At 49.4% G+C, this 21,849-nt stretch overlaps 1 protein-coding gene across 1 annotated transcript in view; it reads left to right on the plus strand.

Annotated features, from left to right (window-relative positions):
- The window catches only part of FOXK2 (forkhead box K2), a 65,592-nt gene extending 61,529 nt beyond the window's left edge, over positions 1–4,063 (plus strand). The window contains exon 9 of the mRNA XM_043585476.1: positions 905–4,063. Within this exon, the coding sequence (XP_043441411.1) occupies positions 905–1,101 (197 nt within the window). The 3' untranslated portion in view covers positions 1,102–4,063. The remainder of the gene's footprint in view (positions 1–904) is intronic.
- Positions 4,064–21,849: the final 17,786 nt, after the last annotated feature.

The following is a 21,849-nucleotide window of genomic DNA, read 5'->3' on the forward strand; positions in this document are numbered from 1 at the left end:
CTCCCCGCCCCTGCATTTGAGTTCCCAGTTTGCCTTTCTATAGCCTTACTTCTCCTGCCTTCTCTTCCTTTCAAGATACAGGCAACTCTGTGTCCATGTGACGCTTCCACTCCAGGACACATTCTGCCATCTATATGCCTTCCCTTCGTAGCTGCTTCCCTGGCTGTGTTTCCGGGTTCGGACAGGGGCGCCTTATGCTGGGACACTGATCAGGCTGGCGGTTCTGCCCCTTCCCTAGGGGGACCCAGCCCTGTCTTCTCACTCTGAGGAAGCAGCACTTTCTTTCTTCATGTCTTAGAGTTTGCCTGATTGTGCAAAGCATGGGCCGGGTGAGGGCCAGGGAAGGTGGGGGGGTCTCTCTGTGATGCAGCCCCGAGAGAGGACGCGCTTGGTGGTGGGGACCAAGGAGAAGCCGCCAAGCCAGACCAGGGCTCGCGGGCTCGCGTCTGCTTGTGAGCTCCTAGGTTCATGGGGCCCAGACGAAGATGAACCTCCCCGCACACGGGGCTTTCCTTGTCGCGGCTCCTGGTTGGCCTGAGCCACACGCCCGCCCCGCTCAGTGTGATGTGGGGCACGAGGGGCTTCTGCTCGGGGAGAAGGCGGGCGGCAGCCCCTTTGCCTGAGCCTCCCCCCGTGCTTCTGTGAAGGTAGCACAGTCTTCGAAGTGATAAAGAGGCCAGCTGTTGCTGCGAACACCCGCTCGTCAGACAGTTAACTTGCTATATAGGGTTTGTCCAGTCCAGGCTCCTGTGCCCCTGGCCACCGCGGGCCATACCAGTCACACACAGAGGCCAACCCTTTGGGCAGAGCCTGGACCAGCTGGTGCCCCGGGGCCCCGTGGGGGCCTGACGGGGGACGAGGGCGGACCTGAGAGCGCGGGGTCTGACTCACTGTCTCTTTGCAGCAGGGGCGAGTCCTCTGCACATGCTGGCAACACACGCATCGGCGTCCGCCTCCCTGCCCACAAAGCGCCAGAACGGCGACCAGTCGGAGCAGCCGGAGCTGAAGCGGGTCAAGACGGAAGACGGCGAGAGCATCGTCATCGCGCTGAGCGTGGACACGCCGCCGACGGCCGGCAGGGAGAAGGGTGTCCAGAACTAGCGACTGGGACAGCTTTTCTTACTTTAATATCAACTCTGTGGTGCCAAAAGGAGACACTGCCTCTCACCGACGCTCGGAACGCCGTCTCGGTGGGTAGAGGGCCCTGCGGTTGGACTTCACCTCAGCACTGAAAACACAAAACCCAGGTGGCCTTACGCTCCTTAAAGACAGAAGTCACACCTGAACAAAACCACATGCAACAGAACCTGGTTCCGGCAGCGTCTCCCCGCCCCGGGCTCAGCTGGTGACTCCGGATTAGAGGCGCGAGGTCCTGGTTGAGCCCGTGCCTGGGGCAGGCGGAGCTGCCGGGACAGGGCGGGCGCCGTCCCCGCTGCCCTCCCAGGACGCTTGGGGCTGGCGCTTGCAGATGAGACCGTGTTTTGTTGTCCACATGTGGAATTAGAGTATTTTGAGGTGTACTTTCTTTACGAAATAATGGGGTCTTTGACATTTCAGATCACTCCATTTCTACTCTGGAAATTTTGGAATCACACAGGACTTTTTGTGTTGATTTCATTTGGGGAAAAGAAACAATGTAGTTTTGTTTTTGTTGTTTGTTTTCAGCCTATGGAATGATTTCCTTTTGTCTATCCTGTTAATGTTCAGATGGAGCTGCTTGATGACATCTGCAGGTTTTCCGTGTTAGAGCAGGTGCCGGATGCATTTAGGATGGACAGACAGACTGACTGGACAGACGGATGCCCGTGCTGGGCTGCATGTAGCCATGACCGAAAGAACTGCCGGACTCTCCGAGCTGCACTTAACTGGTTCTCTTTCCTGCTACTTTCTGTTGTTTGTTTCTTTGTGTTGACTTTGTCCCGGCATAATTTTCCACTCTAAGTAAAACAAGCCTCCTAAGTGTTGTGTGTGTTTCAAACGACAGAACTGTTCCTCCTTCATTTGGAAAAAAGATTCCGTCTTCTTCCACATACCCTTTTCAGACAAGCGTCATAGGTCTCTCTGTGGCACGTTCCTAGTCACGGTCACCGGCTCGAGGCACAGAGCCATCGTCCGACCAGCCGTCCACCCGGTGACGCTGCCATCTGCCCAGCACGCGGGGAGCAGCAGGTGCGGGGTGGAGGAGAGGCTGCGTATTAACACGAGGGCCTTGGAAACATCCAGGTCCTTCTCTGATTTGTGACAGGAAATCCCCCTCAGCCTTTCAGAACTGAAGCAGTCCTAAAGCTGACTTCTCTCCTACAAGACACAAAAGTGAGATGAAACAAAGGTGAGTGAATGAGCAGTAAGGCCCCCCCCCCGCCCCCCCGCCCCCGTCACGCTGCCCCTGAACAAAACCCTTGGCCTTTCCAGAGCGTTCTGAGGGGGTCAGGGCTGAGCAGCCGTGCAACTAGAAGAGGGCTTTGGCCTTATTGTGAACTTTTAAATGTCATCATCATCATGTTATTTATTTAAATGTAGTTATTTTGGTATTTAATTTTTTTTTTAAAGAGAGGGAAAACCCTGTATTTTCCTGGTGGAATGAAACGGCTCAGTGGTATATTTAGGCAATTTTAAAACCTTATTTACCTACAGACCAAATATGATAAATTTGTTCTAAGTATTGTGTGTTAACCCACAGTACGGAGCTGTCACAATGTTATTGCAGATAATGCGTATGAAAAATAATGAAATTACTGCACACTAGCTGGATTTATAACTCAGCCATTAAAGAAAAATAAAAATGAAACCATCATGTGAATGAGGCCCCACGTGTGTGACAGTGGCAGGTAACTTGCAGGCTGGAGCCCGGATGGGTCAGAGTGCCTCAGGGCAGCAGTCTGCATCTTCCAGGCACTTTACAGACAACCTTGGAATGTATAGTTTTTGTCTTTTTACTCAGAAGGTTTGCGATTTGCAAAATAACGCTGATTGCATAATGTCCTGTGTAGGGTCAGGTCGCTCTGCTGAGTGGTCCAGACCTGCCAGTCATGACTCCCGTGGGCTCTGACTGAGCTCTGGGCAGGTGAATGGTCGAGGCCGCCCCAGCACGAACACGGACTTGGCCAGTGCATCGTGTGTCCGCCTGGAGCCGTGTCTCCACAGCAGTGTACCTGTCACCGTCCAGAAAGACTGGGGTAGTTCTCCCAAAGTAAGCCCGGTCCATCAGTTGGTTATTTCTGAGCCTAAAACAGACTTTGTGGGTCTGGAGGGACTTTTGCTGGGATTATAGACTTTAAAAAAAGTACCCAGCTCTCCAATATTTTTGCTGTAAAGCAGCTGGCGTGTGCCTTTTTCAGAGGGCTTGGGGGCCTCTTCCTTGTCTTGTTCAGTTGGCTGATTGGCACATGGAAATTTAAGACTATCAAGGAGAAGGCAGAAAAACAACATGGATTAGCAAATAGTCGTATCCCGGGCACTTAAAAACCGTTTGCAGTTTAGCTCTGAATTCCCAGGAGCCCTCAAAACATCCACGGCCACTGAGCTCGCGTCCCTGCTTGACTCCTGGTGCCCCCTCAACAGACGTGTTGCTCCGAACTAATCCCCAGCTGTTCACTGGAAGTTCCTAAATGTCTTACTTCAGGACGTTTCTGCTTTGACCTTTGCCAGACTTCTGAGCTCCCCAAGGAACTAGAAACTTCATTTGAACAGCTTTGCCCCCAAACCAAACAAAAATACGAAAGAGAAACTCACATGTGAGCCACGTGGCGCGGTGTGTCTGGGCATGACTTGGGATCCCTCCTACTCTGGCATCCTTAAGAGTCTCCACGTGGACAGCTGAGCTCCTTAAAGACACCACTCCCTTCACCATCCTCCCTTAGAACAGCAGCATAGACCCTGAGTCGGGCGGGGCAGCCCCAGGACTTAGGATTTCCAAGCTATGTGACACAAGGAGATCAGTGACAGTCTTCAAGTCCTAACCTCCACAATTCTAGAAAGCATAGTGGTGATTTGTGTGCAAAGATTTTAAATTTTAAAACTACCAAGTTCCTGAAATTCAATAAAATATTTTTACTAATTTTAATTGAATAGAGTATCATTGTCATTTTGATAAACTGAAACAAGTTTTTTTTTGTTTTTTTTTTTTAACTTGTGCTCTGACCTGCCAAGGGCCTAGTGCACTGGAGCAAAGGCACCGAGGAGCTGCTCTGCTGGCCGTGGTGTGGGCTCTGCTGCCAGAGAGGGGTGTTCGCACGTGGAAGAGGCTCAGGGGGCACAGGTGGTGATAACGGAATCTCACTGATTTTATCGATGACAGTGCAGTTGTGAAACCTACTTTGAGGTTGTGGCTGTTGCCACCATTTCTTCTAAGGACCCGCCTTTCAGCCTAAGAATCAAGATCACTGCTGACAACTTGAGATCTACGCCCCCGTGGCAGCGCAAGCTCCACGCTCTGACACGGTGACCGTCCGGCTACCAGAAAGTCCCCAGTGGGGATCGCTGGTGTCCTGGAGCTTGCTAACTAACCCTGGCAACCGGGGAAGGTTGGCGCGGGGCCCTGTGGGAGCTCAAGGAAGCTGCGCTGCAGGGCTCACAGACAGAGCTCGTGGGGCGCTTCACTCTGACACAGAGAGACTAGTTCTCCTAACGAAAGGAAGCATTCACAATTGGCTTTAGATCTCCTGTCCACGTTGCATTTATAGATACCTTAAAACGCGTATGGCCTTAACTCCCCTTCTGTCAGACAACGTTACTCTGGTAACTCATTAGGTTCTCCTTCAAGTTAAACTTGTCCAAACAGGTGTCAAAGCAGCTATCCTAGAGGATAAGCTACCTTTATCCAAGAAACAGACATAGAAGAGAAGAGCCTCCAGATAAAGGGGACAGTTCACTAACCAACAGGTCTTTCATGTAGCAGAAGCACTGCTAATTAGAGGTAGGCCCACATTTAGAGCCATGTTTAGTCTACGACGAAGACATCAGTGCCCATCGAGAGCCTACCTGCAGCCACATAGTAAGTTCAGGCCTAAACGGCTGTAAGAACCACGGCGCACAGTGACTGACCCCGTAGGCCACTGTCCAGCACACGCAGGTTTCCGTGGAATGCTGTGCTACAAGGACTCACCGCTTGTTGCTTCCTCCGTGTTTACATCGCCGCCACACAACAGATGTTAGCCAGGGTCTCAGGTGACCTCTGAGGAGATGGGTAATCCCGTGGGCATAAGCACACTTTGCCCTGTGCCTTCCCAGGGTTACAGCTGACATCCCTGAACAGAATGAAGCATTTTCCCAGTACTCTGAAAAGTAAATAGCAGCAGGCAGATTGGGACTGTGGGACTAAAACTGTAGAAGAACCAGTATGGTGATGATTTTCCCATATTTTCCTCTCTTGTAACCCCCCGGGCAGCCTGAATACAGAACTGTACTTAGGAGCAAACACCATGGACCCGGGAGACACCTCCTCCCTCTCTACCTGGAGAGTGCTGGGAAGGGCCCGTGGACACCGGGGAGATCTGCTCGGACAGCTCTGGACACACTGAGGGCTCAGAGACGGGAGACTAGAAAAAGGGACACCTGTATACTCCAAAGAGGGTGTGTGTGTGTGGGGGGGGGTCCTTGTGAGATCTTTTTTCTCGCCACTTTGGCCCCAAGCTGGACCCAATCAGAGAGAGTACAACACCACAGGGAGGTAAAACCTAAAATTTTTTTAGCCAAAAACCAGGCAAAGGGGTATCTGGAAGATGGAAGTATAGAAGAGCTCCTCCCCGCTCCCATAGGATACCCTGAATTCTCCCTAAGCTGTGTACACCCGGAGCTGTGGCGGCAGAGACTTCATTAACTGAGCTACCATGTAGACTGGCCCTGGTGGTGCACACAGACGTAGGCCCAGCTAGCACCGTGCGCTTGGAGAACAGCGGACTCGAACCAAGGCCCATCCAGGGGAGGAAAGCGTGTGTGGTCGGAACCTAGTCAGACTGTTTGCCTGCTTCCAAAAACAAAAACCGAAAAACAAAACATACCAACATCTTCTAGAGGATTTTAATACTCGGAGTCAACATACAAAGAGCCAGGAAAGTCTAAAAGGAAAAGAAAGTCAACAGATGTCAACTTAAATGTGTTGGTAGAATGCTCAGAAAAAGATATATTAGAGCCTTTTAAAACTCTAGTCATAACCATACTCCCATGAAAGAAGGGCAAATGCTGTCGAAATAAACCAGAAGTTACAAACTTTAAAGTGAAAATTTAGTGGATAAACATTTGGAAACAAACCAAGCCTTGGGGACTTGTGGGACAATATAAAAAGATCTGATGTGTGCATTAATGGATTCCCAGCAAAAAGAGAAAGACATTGGTGTAAAAATACTGTTTTTTACCAAAATGGTTGGAAGTATCCCAAATTTGGCAAAAGACAAATTTAAGGATTCACAAAGCTCAGTACACCCCCAAAAGTTAAAACTATGTCAAAACACCACTGACTAATGAACCTGAAGACTTTTTATCTTGAAAGCAGCCCCAAAAAAGGGACTAATTTTATACAGAGTAACGACAATGTGAACAACAACAGATTTCTCATCAGAAACCAGAGCCCATGTGACTGGACAGTTTTTTTAAAGACTGAAAGTAATCATCTAGAATACTGTACCCATAGAAATACCAGGAATACAGATGAAATAGATATTCCCACATGAAGGTGAACTAAGAGTCCTGAACCAGCAGAGCTGCTCAGAAAGCAATGCTAAGGGAAGTTCTTCAGGCAAAAAGTAAACGACAGAACGAAACTTGGAACTTCAGGAATGAGATCGGGGTGCCTGGGTGGCTCAGTTGGCTAAATGTCCGCCTTCAGCTCAGGTCATCTCACGGTTTGTGGGGTTGAGCCCTGCATCAGGCCTGCTTCGGTTCTCTCTTCCCCTCTCTCTACCTCCCCCCTGCTCGTGTTGTCTCTCTCTCAAAAATCAATAAACATTGGTATGCCTGGGTGGCTCAGTTGGTTAAGCCTCCAACTCCGGCTCAGGTCATGATCTCACAATTCGTGAGTTCGAGCCCCATATCAGGCTCTGTGCTGACAACTGAGGGCCTGGAGCCTGCTTCAGATTCTGTGTCTCCCTCTTTCTTTGCCCCCCCCCCCCCCCCCCCCCCCCCCCCCCGCCGCTCATGGTCTCTCTCACTCAAAAATACATTAAAAAAAAATTTTTTTTTTTTAATCAACAGAAATGGAAAGATCTGGGCAAATACACTAATGTTTCCTCTTAAATTCCTTTTTTTAAAAAAAAAAACAATTTTTTAAATGTTTGTTTATTTTTGAGACAGAGAGACAGAGCATGAGTGGGGGAGGGGCAGAGACAGAGGAAGACACAGAATCTGAAACAGGCTCCGGGCTCCGAGCTGTCAGCACAGAGCCCGATGCGGGGCTCTAACCCACGAACCGTGAGATCACGACCTGAGCCAAAGTCAGATGCTTAACTGACTGAGCCACCCAGGCGCCCCTGAGAGTAAGTTTTTAATTTTTGTTAATGTTCATTCATTTTGAGAGAGCAAGCACGAGTGCCCGTGCATGATCAGGGAAGGGCAGAGACAGGGAGACACAGAGTCCGAAGCAGGCTCTAGGCTCTGGGCTGTCAGCACAGAGCCTGATACAGGGGTCGAACTCACGAACCGTGAGATCATGACCTGAGCAGAAACCAAGAGTCAGACTCAACCAACTGAGCCACCCAGGTACCCCTGAATCAATATTGTTAAAATGGCCCTACTACCAAAAGCAATCTCCAGATTTAGTGTCATCCCCCTACAAAATACAAATTTTTCACAGAACTAGAACAAAAAAACCTAAAATTTGTATTGTTCTACAGAAGACCACAAATAGCCAAAGCAATCTTGAGAAAACAACAAAGCTGAAGGTATCACAATCCCAGATTTCAAGATACTCTACAAAGCTAAAATGAAATCGTACGGTACTGGCCCAAAAACAGACACATAGATCAATGGAACAAAACAGAGTGCCCAGAAATAAACCCAAGTTAATTCTATCACAAAGGAGGCAAAAATACATAACAGGGGAAAGATAACAAATGGTGTTGGGAAAACTGGACCACTTTCTTGTACCACACAATAAAAAAATAAATAAATTCGAAAGGGATTTAAGACCTGAATGTAAAATCTGGAACCATTAAACTCCTAGAAGAAAACAGGCAGTAAATATTTGTGAATATGTCTCCTCAGGCAAGAAAAACAAAAGCAAAAATAAACTACGACAAAATAAAAGTCTGCACAGCCAAGGAAACCAACAAAAGAAGGTGGCAGCCTACTGAATGGGAGAAGTCCTTTGTAAATGATATATCTACACGGGGTTAATATCCAAAATACACAAAGGACTTCTACAACCTAACACCAAAAAATAAGCTGATTAAAATATGGGCAGAAAACCCGAATGGACATTTCTCCAAAGAAGACCTACAGATGGCCAACAGAGATTCTCTCTCTCCCTCTGTCCTTCCCGCACTCACGCGTGCGCGCACGGGCGCACTCTCTCACAAGATAATAAACTTAGAAAAAAAAACTACAAAGCGAGATCACCTGACATTTGTCAGAATGGCTATTCTCAAAAAGGCAAGTGGGGCACCTGGGGGGGGGGCCCAGTCAGGCATCCAACTTCAACTCAGGTAATGATCCGAGTTTCATGGGTTCAGACCCCACGTCCTGCTCTGTGCTGACAGCTCAGAGCCTGGAGCCTGTTCACATTCTCTTGCTCTTGCTCTGACTCTCTGCCCCTCCTCTGCTCACGCTCTGCCTCTCAAAAGTAAACATTTAAAAACATTTTTTAAAAGACAAGAAAGAAGTGTTGGTGAGGATGTGGAGAAAACTTTCGTGCACTACTGTGGGAGTGTACGGTGTGCAGCCGCTGTGGAAAACAGTATGAAGTTCCTCAAAAAATTAGAAGAATTTTACCATATGACCTCGTAAATTCCATTACGGTATTTACCCAAAGAAGACAAAACTAACTTGAAAAAGTACATGCACCCTTATGTTTCCTGCAGCGTTATTTACAGTAGCCGAGGTGTGGGAGCAGCCCCAGCGCATGGAGAGATGAACGGATAAAGGAGATGTGGTACGCGTGCGATGGACTATTACTGTCGTAAAAAGGATTCGACTTTGCCATCTGCAACAACGTGGATAGATCTAGAGAGCATTGTGCTACGCGAAATAAGAAAGACAAACACCATATGATTTCACTCGTGTGGAATCTACAAATGAAACAAGTGGACAAAGTAGAAACAAGCCCGTAAATACAGAAGACGAACTGGTGGTTGCCGGAGGGGTGGGGAAGTGGGTGAAACAGGTGAAGGGGATTACAAGGTACAAACCTCCAGTTGTAAACTAAAGTCACGCAGATGAAAATAGAGCATAGGGAATGTAGTCGACAGTACTATAATAAATAGGGACAGATGGCGTGACACATGGTGAGTGCTGAGTAATGTACAGAATTGTTGAGTCACTGTGTTGTGCACCTGCAACTAATACTGTATGTCAACTCTGATACATTTTTTCATTCAAAAAGATGGTCAGATTGGATGAAAAATAAGGCCCGACTTTAAATGACACAGGTGGGCTAAAAGTAAAAGCATGGAAAGCGACAGCATGTGAACATGTCGACAACAAGTGTGGAGCGGCTACAGTCCTGCCAAAGCAGACCTCAGAACGAGGAAAGTTACCGGGCATAAACAAGGACGTGACATGATGATACAGGTCAACTCACCAAACACATAACATGCCTAAGGGTTTAAGCACCTAACAAGGGCCTCAAAATAAAGGAATCGAGGACTTTGGTTTTCCACATGTGAGGAGCCTAGAAGTTGCCACTAGCCCCGACAAGTAAACCGCTCAACAGTCTGAAAAAGCAAGGGCCCTCGCATCGGCAAGAGAGGGGCAGACCTGGGCCACACTGCTTCCCCAGGAACAGAGAGACATGGCAGGTGCAGGGACCGTCCCGTGGGGAGCCAGTGCTGGGCTAGGAAAACCTTACCTTGGGTTCACAAAGTGCTGGAGGCTCTGTGTGGACGGTTCCGAATTAAACGCTCTAGGGGACACAGTCAGAGGGGTTTGGGGGCTTTACCTGCAGGAGCTCATCCAGATTCTCCTAGGAAACACAGGACAAGAAGCAGGGGGAGGGGGGAAAGCTATTCTGGAATTCTCCAGAGGGCTCTTCTGAACAGGCCTTCGGGAGGAAAACAGCTACCCAGAGCCTAACCTGCTGGAGTATTAGCATATTATTATTATCAACAGCCCAACTGACCTGGGGGAAGGGAGACGGCCCCCCGTAGCTGTGAGTCCCACCTGAGGGGAGAGAAAACTGAGAAACGGAACCAGTGAGAAGTTACTGAAGACTGAGCCCTGACCCTGGGAGTGCAGACCACCGCCCTCCCCCACCCCCACGTCACTAAAGGCCTATTTACAGCAGTTCCTTTACACAGTACAGCAGGACTAGCTGTCAAGAAAAAACTGCAAGTCAGAATAACTAAAAGGAAAAACACAATTTGAAGAGAGCGCCACATCAGAGCCCACAGGGTCAGGATGTTGGTGTTATCGGACTGGGTTACTACGCCAGGGGCTCTGACGCATAAAGGAGACAGCACACGAGGGTAAGGTGGGCAAGGTCGGCAGAGAGACGGGAACCCTGACAACTAAAAAGAAAGGTTGGTGATTAAAAACACAACACTGCAACAAACGTCTTGAGGGGCTCATCAGTAGACTGGACATAGCTAAGGGAAGAGTCCCCTGGACTTTAGGAAATATGAGTAGAAACTTCCAGTACTGAAAGGAGCAAAGACTGAAAAAATAAAGCCAGAACAGAATGTCCAGAACCGCAGGACAAGTACACGAGGTGTGGATGCCTGTAATGTGAACACCAGAAGGAATTCTGGAGCTGTTTGAAGGGACGGGAAGTATTGAAACAATCAGGACAGAGAGTTTCCCCAAGTTAATGTCAGACATGAAACCACAGACCCAGAAGCAGGAACAAGCAGGATAAATGCCAGAAAAACCTATACCTACGCGTATAGTTTTCAAAGAATGAGGGCAACACATAGAAAACAGTGACGACTATGGTGGGTTTTAATCCAACTCTATCAGTAATCACTTTGAACACCAGTGGTTTAAATGCACCAATTAAAACACATCAAAAAAAAAAAAAAAGATTGTCAAAGCAAATCAAAAATCATAACCCTACCTGTATGTATATTCTCTGCAAGAAACTCACTTTATTTCTTTTTATTTTTTTTTAATGTTTATTTTTGAGAGAGAGAACATGAGCAGGGGAGGGGCAGAAAGGAGGAGACACAGAATCCTAAGCAGGCTCCAGGCTCCGAGCTGTCAGCACAGGGCCCGACATGGGGCTTGAACTCACAAACTGTGAGATCATGACCTGAGCCAAAGTTGGACGCCCCAGAAACCCACTTTAAATATAAAGACACATACAGACTGGGGTGCCTGGGTGGCTCGTTTGAGCGTCCAACTCTTGATTTCAGCTCAGGTTACGATCCCAGGGTCATGGGATCAAGCCCCATGTCCGGCTCTGTGCTGAGTGGGGCGTCTGCTTGGGATTCTCTTCCCCTCTCTCTGCCCCTCCCCCACTTGCTTGTGTGCACATGCACTCTCTCTCCCTAAAAATAAATAAATGAAACTTAAAAAACAATCTTATTAGGTCCAGGAATTTAAGGAAATCTCTGATGAAACATCAACTGAGCACAAGCTAAAGGAACAAAGTCGAGTGACCGCACAGGACAAGACGTACACTCAGCGACCGCACAGGACAAGATATACAGTCTTTACCAAATAGTTTGGAAAAGTTATCAAATAAATGGACAACTACAGCTTTTGTCAGGCAACAACGGTCCTTGGGGAAGGGGGAGAATCTGATTTCCAGAGTTACACTGCTGTGGTATTCAAGTTGTGCAGTTGTCAACAAAGACATTACAAAACATAAAGGACCAGGAAACTATGGGCCATTCATAGGGGGAAAAATTGACAAGCCGTCTGTGAGGAAGTGCAGAAATTGCACTTACTGGACAAAAGACTTTAAATTAATTGTCTTAAATATGCACAAAGAGAGAAGGGAAGCCATGGGCAAAAAACTAAAAGAAATCAGAGAAATCAAAAAAGAGAAATTATAAAAAGGAGCAAAATAGAAATTTTTGTGGAGCTGAAAAGTATAGTAGCTAAAATAAAAATTTCATATTAGGTGTTCAAAAGCAGATTTGGGCAGGCATCAGAATCAGTGAACTTGAAGGTCGGGTAATGGACACAATCTAATCAGCAGGGGAAGAAAAACAAACGAGGAGCACCTGAGTAGCTCAGTCCGGCTCAGGCCATGACCTCAGGGTTGTGGGATCGACTCAATGTGCCGAGTGTGGAGCCTAGTGTGGAGCCTGCTTAAGATTTTCTCTGTCTACCCCCTCCCCCGCTCACATGTGTGTGCAGTCGCTCGCTCTCTCTCAAAAAAAGAAAAGATACCCATGGGACACCATCTGGCACGCCATCATGTGTACTGTTGGAACTCCAGCGGGAGAACAGAGAGAGGAAAGGACAGGAAAATATATGAAGATACTGTGGTTGAAAACTCCCCAAGTTTGATGTACGCAGTCAAGAAACTCAACAAAATTCAAGCAGGAAAAACTCAAGAGATCCACAGCTTCCATCATGCCCAATGGAAACGGACTGAAAGCTTTTCTTCTACGTTCAAGACAAGAATACCTGTTCTCACCACTGCTGCTCAACACCCCTGGACGTCCTAGCCAGACCAAGTAGCCGAGCCAAAGGAAAGGCATCTAAATAGGAAAGGAGGAAGTAAAACTATCTCTGTTTGCAGATGACACGATTGTATCAATCGAAACTCACACAGAACCCACACACACAAACTATGAGAGCAAAGAGACAAATCCAAGGAGGATGCAGTGTACAAGGCCAACACACAAAAATCAGCTGTGTTTGTGCACCAGCAGTGAACAACCCAAAAGGAAGTTAAGAAAACAATTCCACTTATCAGAGCACCAAAAGAATAAAATCCCTAGGAGTAAATTTAACCAAAGAGGTGGAAGATTTGTAGATTCAAAACTACAAACCACTGCTGAAAGAAATTACAAAGACCTGAATAAATGAAATATCCTGTCCTCCTGTGTTCCCGAGGAGGAGCTTCTATTGTTAAGATGCCAGTGCTCCCCAATACAATCCCTATTATAAATCCAGGGGCCTTTTGCAGAACTAGAAAAGCCAATCCTCAAATTCATAAGGATATAAGGGGTCCTAATAGTCACAACCATGTTGGAAAAGAACAAGAAAAACAAAGCTGGAGGACTCATACTTGCTAATTTCAAATTTTCCTACAAAGCTACAGTAATCAAAACAGTATGACTTGGGTGTAAGGGTAGACACATGGGCCAACGGAATAGAACAGAGTCCAGAAATCTACCCAAGCATCTATGGCCAGTGGATTTTCAACAAGGGCTCCAAGAACATTCAGGAAGAGAGAACACCATCTTCGACAAATGAATAACCACATGCAAAAAGAACGGAACCTTACCCCATTTCATATACAAAAATTACTTCAAAATAGATCAGCGACCCAACTGTCAGAACTAAAACTATAAAACTCTTACAAGGGAAAACACAGGGATAAACATTCACGACCACAGATTTGGCAACAGATTCTCAGGGTTGACACCAGAAGTAAATGAGCAACAAAAGAAAAAATTTTTTAAAAAACCAATTATGCTTCATAACAAGTTAAAACTTAAAAAAAATTTTTTTTGAAGTTTATTTATTTTGAGAGAACGAGCAGGGGAGGGTCAAAGAGACAGGGAGAGAGAGAATCCCAAGTACTGATAGTTCAATGCAGTTTGAACTCATGCACCATGAGACCATGACCTAAGTCAAAACCAAGAGTCGGATGCTTAACTGACTGAGCCACCCAGATGCCCCAGAAATTAAAACTTTTATACATCAAAGAATATTATCAAGAATGTGAAAAGACAACCTACAGAATGGGAGAAAATATTTGCATATCATGTATTCCAAGTATATTAACATATTCCTGCAACTCAACAAAGAGACAACCCAATTTAAAAATGAGCAAATGCAGTCCTGACACCTGCTATGGGTGAACCCTGAAGACCTACTAAGTGAATAAGCTGACACAGAAGGACAAATAGTGTGTGAGTCGCTCCCATGAGCCATGAGGCCCCCGGAACAGCGGACTCCCTGAGACAGTAGGTGACACAGAGGCTACCAAAGGCTGAGGGGACAGACAGACAGGGGAAGATTCTGGTCAGTGGGAACACGTTTAGTTTGAGATAATTAACAGTTCTGGAGACGGAGGTGGTGGCCGCAGTGTCAATATACTCATTGTCACTGAACAGTGCGCAAAAAGGGCTAAAATTGTAAACTGTGTTACATACGTTTTCACTGTGGGGGCTTCTGGGTGGCTCAGTCGATGGTTGAGCATCGACTCTTGATTTTGGCTCAGATCATGATCTCGCGGCGTGTGGGATCGAGCCCCAGGTCGGCCTCTGTGCTGAGCATGACACCTGCTTAAGATTCTCTCTCCCTCTGCCTCTCTCCCCCACTCACGTGCATTCATGCTCTAAAAAAAAAAAAAGAAAAAGAAAGAAGAAAAAATTGTGCCAAGGACTAGAACATTTTCCCAAAGATAAACAGACAATCAACAAGAACATGAAGAAGCTGGACGTAATGATCCTGACGGAAACGCAAACCATTTCACACCCGCTAGCATGGCTCTCACGTAGAAAATGGAAACGTCAAATGCCAGCGAGTTTGTGTGGAGACACAGGAACCCTGGTGCGGTGCTGGTGGGGACGGGACAAGGTGCAGCTGCCATGGAAAAGCGGCGGCTTCTCCGGTGAGTACAGCGTCACCCTGCATCCCAGCAATGCCACTCCTGGGTCTGTGCCTGAGAAAAATGAAAGCAGGTGCCCACACAGAAACTTGTAGAGGTACGTCGCCAGCACGTGCTCCTACGAGCGAGAGGTGGAAATGACTCCAATGCCCAACAACAGAGGAGGACAGGCCTGCGTGGCCGGCACACAACAGATGTCCTGCAGCCATACAGAGGACTGAGGTTCTGACGAAGGCTGCAGCCTGGTAAAACGCTCAGACAATATGCGAAGTTTGAGGAGCGAGACAAAAGGTCCCCTATGATGCGGTTCATAGGACAACAGGCAGACCAGAGGCATAAAACAGATTAGCGGCTCCCAAGAGACGTGGAGAAGGAGGAGACGGGAGGGAGTCCTTCGTGCGTGCAAGGTATTGTGGGTAAAGAAGTAGAGACAGATGGCTGGCGGCCGCCTGGTGCTGTGAGGACATTGTGCCCACTCGTCCGCCTTGTCGCGGCCACCTGTGCGCCATGGGGATTTTGCCTAACAATAAAGACAACGTGAGGACACATGACATCACTAACGAGTTCTGCCAAACGCAGAAGAAAAAAGCCTTAGGGAGGCTGGAGGAGAGCCCCTCCCAGTGGGAAGGCAGGGCACCCGCCCATCTTGCCCTGGGCCATTGATCCTGTCCACACACAGCCTCCCTCTGGGTCTTTGCAGCAGCGCCTACGACCTCCCCAAGCCAGAAACGGGGGTCTAGTGGTCAGAAGGGCACACAGCTGATACTTTCGCAACCACCAACACACACAAGCCGACTCGAGGGCTGGGTGCACCGTGTGCCGGGTGAACCATGTCCCCTCACCCACGCCAAAGCCCTGCCCCCGGCACCTGTGAACTTCTGCAGTTGGAGCCAATTTAAGATGAGGCCGTCAGGGGGGCCCTGACCCAGCGGCAGGCATCGCGGTGAGAGGAGGGACAGATGCGCACAGGGGAGATAGTCGCGTGACAAGAGGCGGAGGCTGGCGGGACCCACCTCCCAGCCACGGATGGCCGGCACCACCAGCAGTTAGAGAGGGGCCTGGGGCAGCCTGCCCCGCTGCCGCCCAGACTCGGACCCGCAGCCTCCCAAACCGCGAAAGGATAACCAGGCTGGTTGCACAGCCACGGGAAGCACACACTGTAAGATGCCCGAAAAAAAACCCAAAGTCGAGAGAGGAAGTCAGCGGGTGCTGCAGCCAGGGGTGGAAACGGTGGGAAGGGGGGTGCGTAGTGGGGCGCCCGTGTGCGGACTGTGGCGGTGGCATCTGTCAAAACTCACGAAACCATGCACGCCCTCAAAAGTGGGTGCGGGCCAATCTTTACACGATTTAAAAAGCTACGATGATCCCTCTGCGCCACGAGTTACGGCTGGCGAGCAGGCGTGTGTCAGCGGCAGCGCCAGCCTGAGCTGCTCATGGCGGGGTGTCCTCCGGGCCCTCCTCTCCCTGGAGACCCTGCGCAAGAACAAAGAGCAGCATTTACAACAGGCATAAACTTGGAAACACGAGAGAGAAAGCAGGGGTCATCAAGGTCACACATGGTGATCCCAGTTCTGAAACGTCCACGGGACAAAGAGGCGGCCTGCACTCGCCAGGGGCTGGGGAGGGAGCAGTGGGGACTGCCCGAGGGCACAAGGCCTCTGTTCTGGGGAGACGGGATGTTCTGGAATGGAGGTAGAGGTGATGACGGCCACAGGACAGTGGGAGTGCACTTAGAGCTGTGAATTGTATTCTAAAATGGCCAATTTTGTGTGTACTTTACCAGAAAAAAAAAGTTTCACCTGGAAGAAGGTGGGGGGAAACACGATTGACAGTGAGCTGGAGGCCTGCACGGATCTGACCCTGTGGACGAGTCCGAGCGGTGCTGGGGCTGGAGCGCGTGCTGCCGCCTTGGGTGGCTCCCTCCATGTCCCATCAGGGGTGGAAGGCACGTGCACCCCACCCTTGTTTCCAGGGTTTAGACGCCTTGCTGTCCACCCCTCGGCCCAGGGGGAGCTTCCTCCCTTGGTTTCCTCTGCGAGGTGGGCCCCCCAAACACCAGGCACACCGAGACTGAGGCCGTCGCGAGAGAGTGGACCTCCAGGGGCTCTGTGTCTCAGTCCCTTCGCGGCCACGGCTGCGGCAACTTGTGGCAGAGTTTGAGCAGGGCTCTGGAACCTTCTTCTGTGGACACCAAGGACGGTGCTATATTCAAACACTAACATGGCTGAAATCTCACTGGAGCTTTCCCTGCGTGCCACCACCCCCCAGAGCGGACTGTGGGGCTGTCTGATGTCCTCTCGAATCACGGTGTCCACCGTTTTGTGGGGTGTGACGAAGTGGTCTCCGTGAGGCGATAGCGCTTCCGGCTGTCTCCGGCCAAAGGTGCCTGCGTCTCTGAGGGCCACTTGCAGAGAACTTTGAATAGTGTCTCTGGGACACGTGCACTGACTTTCAAAAGACGGCATGATGTTCAAGGGGAAACAGTTATTTTAACATGGAGTAAAAGCAGACAATTCTAAGAATTAGACAAGTAACTCATTTCTGGTCTTAATTTTGAGAACAGAAGTCTTGTACTTTCTTCTATTCAAATAAATGAGTTAGTCTCACTGGCACCTCGTTTCTGCTTACAGGATAAGATGGCCTAGACCATCTGATGGTAGCGAGCTCCCAGAACAGAGCAGTCTTCTGGGTGTATCCCAGCCACTGAAAGAACAGGCCATCGTCAGCATCAAAGCTGACAGCTGGACACACTGGCCCCTCTTGGAGGTATCTGGACAGGTAGGAAATGCTGTGATTCTCTGTAGCCACTTGTCTGTGTTGAAGGTCACCAGGACACCATCTGCCATGGTATCTGGACAGACTCTGGACTGTCATTATCTCCATCTGCCCTCGAGAGGCTCTGAGATAACCCGTCCTCATTGGCTCACACACCCCAGAGGACTGAAACTCACCACCACGAAGACCTCACACGGACGCCGGGCACTTCCGTGGCTGGCCAGGATCGACTCGTGAATATGGCGTGGCAGGTGTCTGGCAGGCTCTTGGACAGAGCTTTAAAATCATCCCACCTCAAGGCTACCGCCCCCGCCCCTCAGGACCGCTTTCGCTTTGGTTAGAATCCGGTGTATGTTTAGGTTTCGGTGGCTGTTGCGTAAAGCAAACGGTTTTAAAATTAATGCCCAAACCACAAAATTACTAACCTGAAATCCACAATCCCAAAACGTGGCAAGGACGGTGCGAGAAAATTAAGTTCCAGCCAAGTATCTCCTACACAGACAACTAATCTTCAAATACAAACAAGCTGAATTCAGCAGTAACTACACAGTAACTGAGTAACAGTCACGTGCGGTTTATCTCAGGATCATGATCTTGAACGTTCAGAGATCAATGAGATTCACGTTGATCACTGGAACAGATGCAGAAAACCACTTGACAAAACTGCACACCCACCCGAGGTGAGCGCCTCAGGGCTCCCTGCTCTCCTGGGCCCTGCCACCTGCCACCTGCCCCCGGGGGCACTGAGCCTGCCGTACGGTTTCTGCATGATTAAGTGCTTAAAACAAAAAAAGGATCTGTGTTCCTCAGAGAAACCTAACAATACATAGTATCTATCTACAGGGTACCAGTTGCAATGCCTCAGACACAACCGAAAAGTGCTAGACACACATAAGACATGTCAATGTAACTCCTACTCAGGATTAAAAAAAAAAAAAAAAAAAAAAGCGGACGTTAGAATCCAGCAAAGATGTCAACATATGCACAATAAGTATGCACAAGGATGTAAAAAAATGCTCAAGGGGCGCCGGGGTGGCTCAGTTGGCTAAGCGTCTGACTCCTGGTTTCGGCTCAGTTCAACTCATGGTTTCTTGTGCTTCGTGAGACCGAGCCCCATCTCTGGGCTGACAGTGAGGGGCCTGCTTGGGAGTCACTGTCTCCCTCTCTTTCTGCGCCTCCCCCGTTTGCTCTCTGTCAAAATAAATAAACTTTTAAAAAAATGCTCAGATGAGCAAACAAAGGTTTCCTATGAATCAGAAACTAATTTGAGAACTGACAAATACATCTGAAATGAAAAAGACACGGTGACAGGCTTGAAAGCGGGATGGGCAGTGATAGTGTCAATGATAAGTAAGAATTTGAGGAAATGATGGCTGAAATTTTCACCAATTTGATGAAAGCCATAAATTTACAGTCAGAAAGTTCAACAGGCCCCATGCATGATAAATAGAAAAACCATAGCGTAGAAACATCAGTTTTCCAAGTTGTAATTTTGTAAAGAATTATTTTAAAACCAAACAGAACACAGGAAGGACACAAGAAAAACTCAGAGCTGCTTCCCACACAAGCTGAATAGCTTAACATCATCTGCAAATAAGCAAATATGAACGACTGTGCATTCATGGTACCACTTGAGAGATACGAGCACGTTGGGGTCGGGGAGAAAACGCTGATTAAATCCTGACGGGACACGTTCTGTCCCTTAGCCATTGAGAATCATTTTTGTATCTTTGTAATTCCACAAAAATATTTTTATTTTAAGCTATTATTCCGGACACTTTAAAGCTGACTTGGAAGAAAAAAAGCTTAAGGTCAGCAGAGCCACATAACCAGACACTGTTCTCCATAAACACATCAGTTGATAAATGGCATTAAATAGGGCAACTGCATCATTTTTCTTCCGAACCAGAACACTTTGAAGAGTGCTAAAAGGCTAAGCCAAATGAGGTACCAGGACAGTGGTGTCAGCCAGGACCAGGGTCGCCCTGTGGGTGTGAGCAACACCTAAGTGTCTGCGGTGCAGGAAGACCAGACCCTCACCTCATTACAAGCTTTGACGTCACTTTCAGTGAGTGTGAACTGTGAAAACAAAATCCGTGAAAGCGCCCAATGGAAAGCGCTTTGTTTTAATCACGAGCCAATACCAGAAACCATAAAGCAAAAAGAGAGACCTTCGTAAACATTCAAGATGTGGAGACAGCTAATAAGCAAAAACCCTCGAACTGAACACCAAGTAGAAAAAGTGACAAGGGGTAGTTACTGAAAAAGTCCTTACAAACAAAAAAGACAAAATACACCAGTGGAGAAACAGGCAAAGACACAAATAAGCGATTACCAAAATACTCTCAGGTGGCCAGCAAGGTGTCCAGAATGTTCAGCCTGCCCGGGGACCGGAGACCTCTCTTCTCCACCGAAGATGAACAGGTGGTGCCCGGAGCCCAGTCCTGGTGAATGTGAGGAGGCCAGTGCCGGGCACAGCCAGCGACAAAAGCGCAGCAGGGACAGCGGCAAATGTAGGTGGACAAGTGGGCAAACGTGTGCACGAGGCTGTGTTCCCAGAACGTTTATAATCGCAAACAAGGCCGATAAGCCAAGGTCTTCAGGCAAGCGAAGGACAGTCGTTTTGATGTTGACAACTATGAACTTCACCACAGAAGGTGGCCACTTTCCAAGAGCGGCCTCTGCAGCTGGCACCCCGGGGCACTCCCGCTTCAGCTTCAGGCTCCCCCGTTCTCTCCTGTTTTACCATTGGTTTGATCGTAAGCATTTTCTGATCCATTTTGAGGACCAAAATTTTGTTGGTCCCAAGTTCCCAAAGTTTGTCATCAGCGCGACGCCCGTCACAGAAAGAACCGAGGAGAGGTCGGGGGCCAAATCTTGTGAAACCGTGTCTGGCACCTGAACGACGTCCGGTCACAGGAGCCACAGAGGGCTGGTGACGTGTGGCGGCGGGAAGGGGAGTGGGCCCCAGGTATCCAGTGCCACCCTGCAGGCCCAGGGAACTCAAGGGCTCCTGAGGACGCCACACCCTAACACGACGGCCGAGCCTGCAGAGGGGGGCGGTCGAAGGGCGCCGAGGCGACTCTCCCCACCTGAGACGTTAGGAGCCCGTGGCACGGAGGGAACGAACTGTCCCCTCGGTGTCGACCTGGACACTTGGTGACCAACCAACCACTAGCTATCCAGCCCGGCCACCCAGTGGGGGCTTCTGGAGGCCCCCGGAGGGAGGACTTTTGTGTGTGTGTCCCTCCGACACCCACGCTGAAGGGCTAACAGGACTCAGCCAAGGAAGGAGGTGGGGGTAGCCCCCGCCCACGGAATCCCGCTCTACGCAGAGCTTCACAGCGACGGCCATTTGCTGTTCTTCGTGAGCCCACAGAAGGTCCACCTGACCGCTCGCTTGTGCTGGGGACACCGCTCCTCCCAAGCCTCCACGGGGGGCGAATTGGCCACAAGCACAGGCATGGGCGGGCGGACAGCGCCTGGCTGCCTCGGCCTTCCAGGGCATTTCCCGGGTAAGTGGGGCCTTCGCCCTCCCAAGGGGTAACTCCAGGAGGCACACCAGGGCCCCTTGCAGGATAGCACGGCCCTGTGGCTGCAACTCCGGTGCCCCCTTGGCAAGGGCTCCCTCACACGTGGCCCAAGCGTCCCTATCGTGTCACCGTATGGAGGAGGCAAGGTCATACCCGGAGTGGCAGAGCCAGGACTGTGATCTCCCACTGGACCCTAACACGGCATGCCAGAACATTCCTGGGTTGTCTGGGGTACGGCCTCTCCGCTGCCTCCCCCCAGCTCGGGAGCCGTCTCCGTGCACCGTGGCAGGTACAGTTGGATACACTAGAGTGACCGTGTCTAGGAAAAACGTAAACCAGTAATTGTGCTAGTGTGCAGGACGCATCCCTCGCCCCCACGCAAGGTTAGGGCTCGCGCGTCAGACGAGTCAACACCACACTGACCAGGCACCCGACGGGACGCGGGCGCCTCTCGGAGAGGGAGTCCCGCTCGCCACCGCCACGGTGGGCTCAGCTTGCCTACCAGACGATGAAAACCGCTAATGAACACCTCCTTTCCCCTCTGCTCCCCAGGCGGGAGCTCACACACAGGGCCGCCCCGCGACAGGCAGCGGAGGCCGATTCTAAAACGATGGTTCTGGGTTTGTAACATACAGTTCTTTTCCCTTGATGGATGCAGAG

Source organism: Prionailurus bengalensis, chromosome E1 (assembly GCF_016509475.1).
Source record: "Prionailurus bengalensis isolate Pbe53 chromosome E1, Fcat_Pben_1.1_paternal_pri, whole genome shotgun sequence".
Lineage (NCBI taxonomy): Eukaryota > Metazoa > Chordata > Mammalia > Carnivora > Felidae > Prionailurus > Prionailurus bengalensis.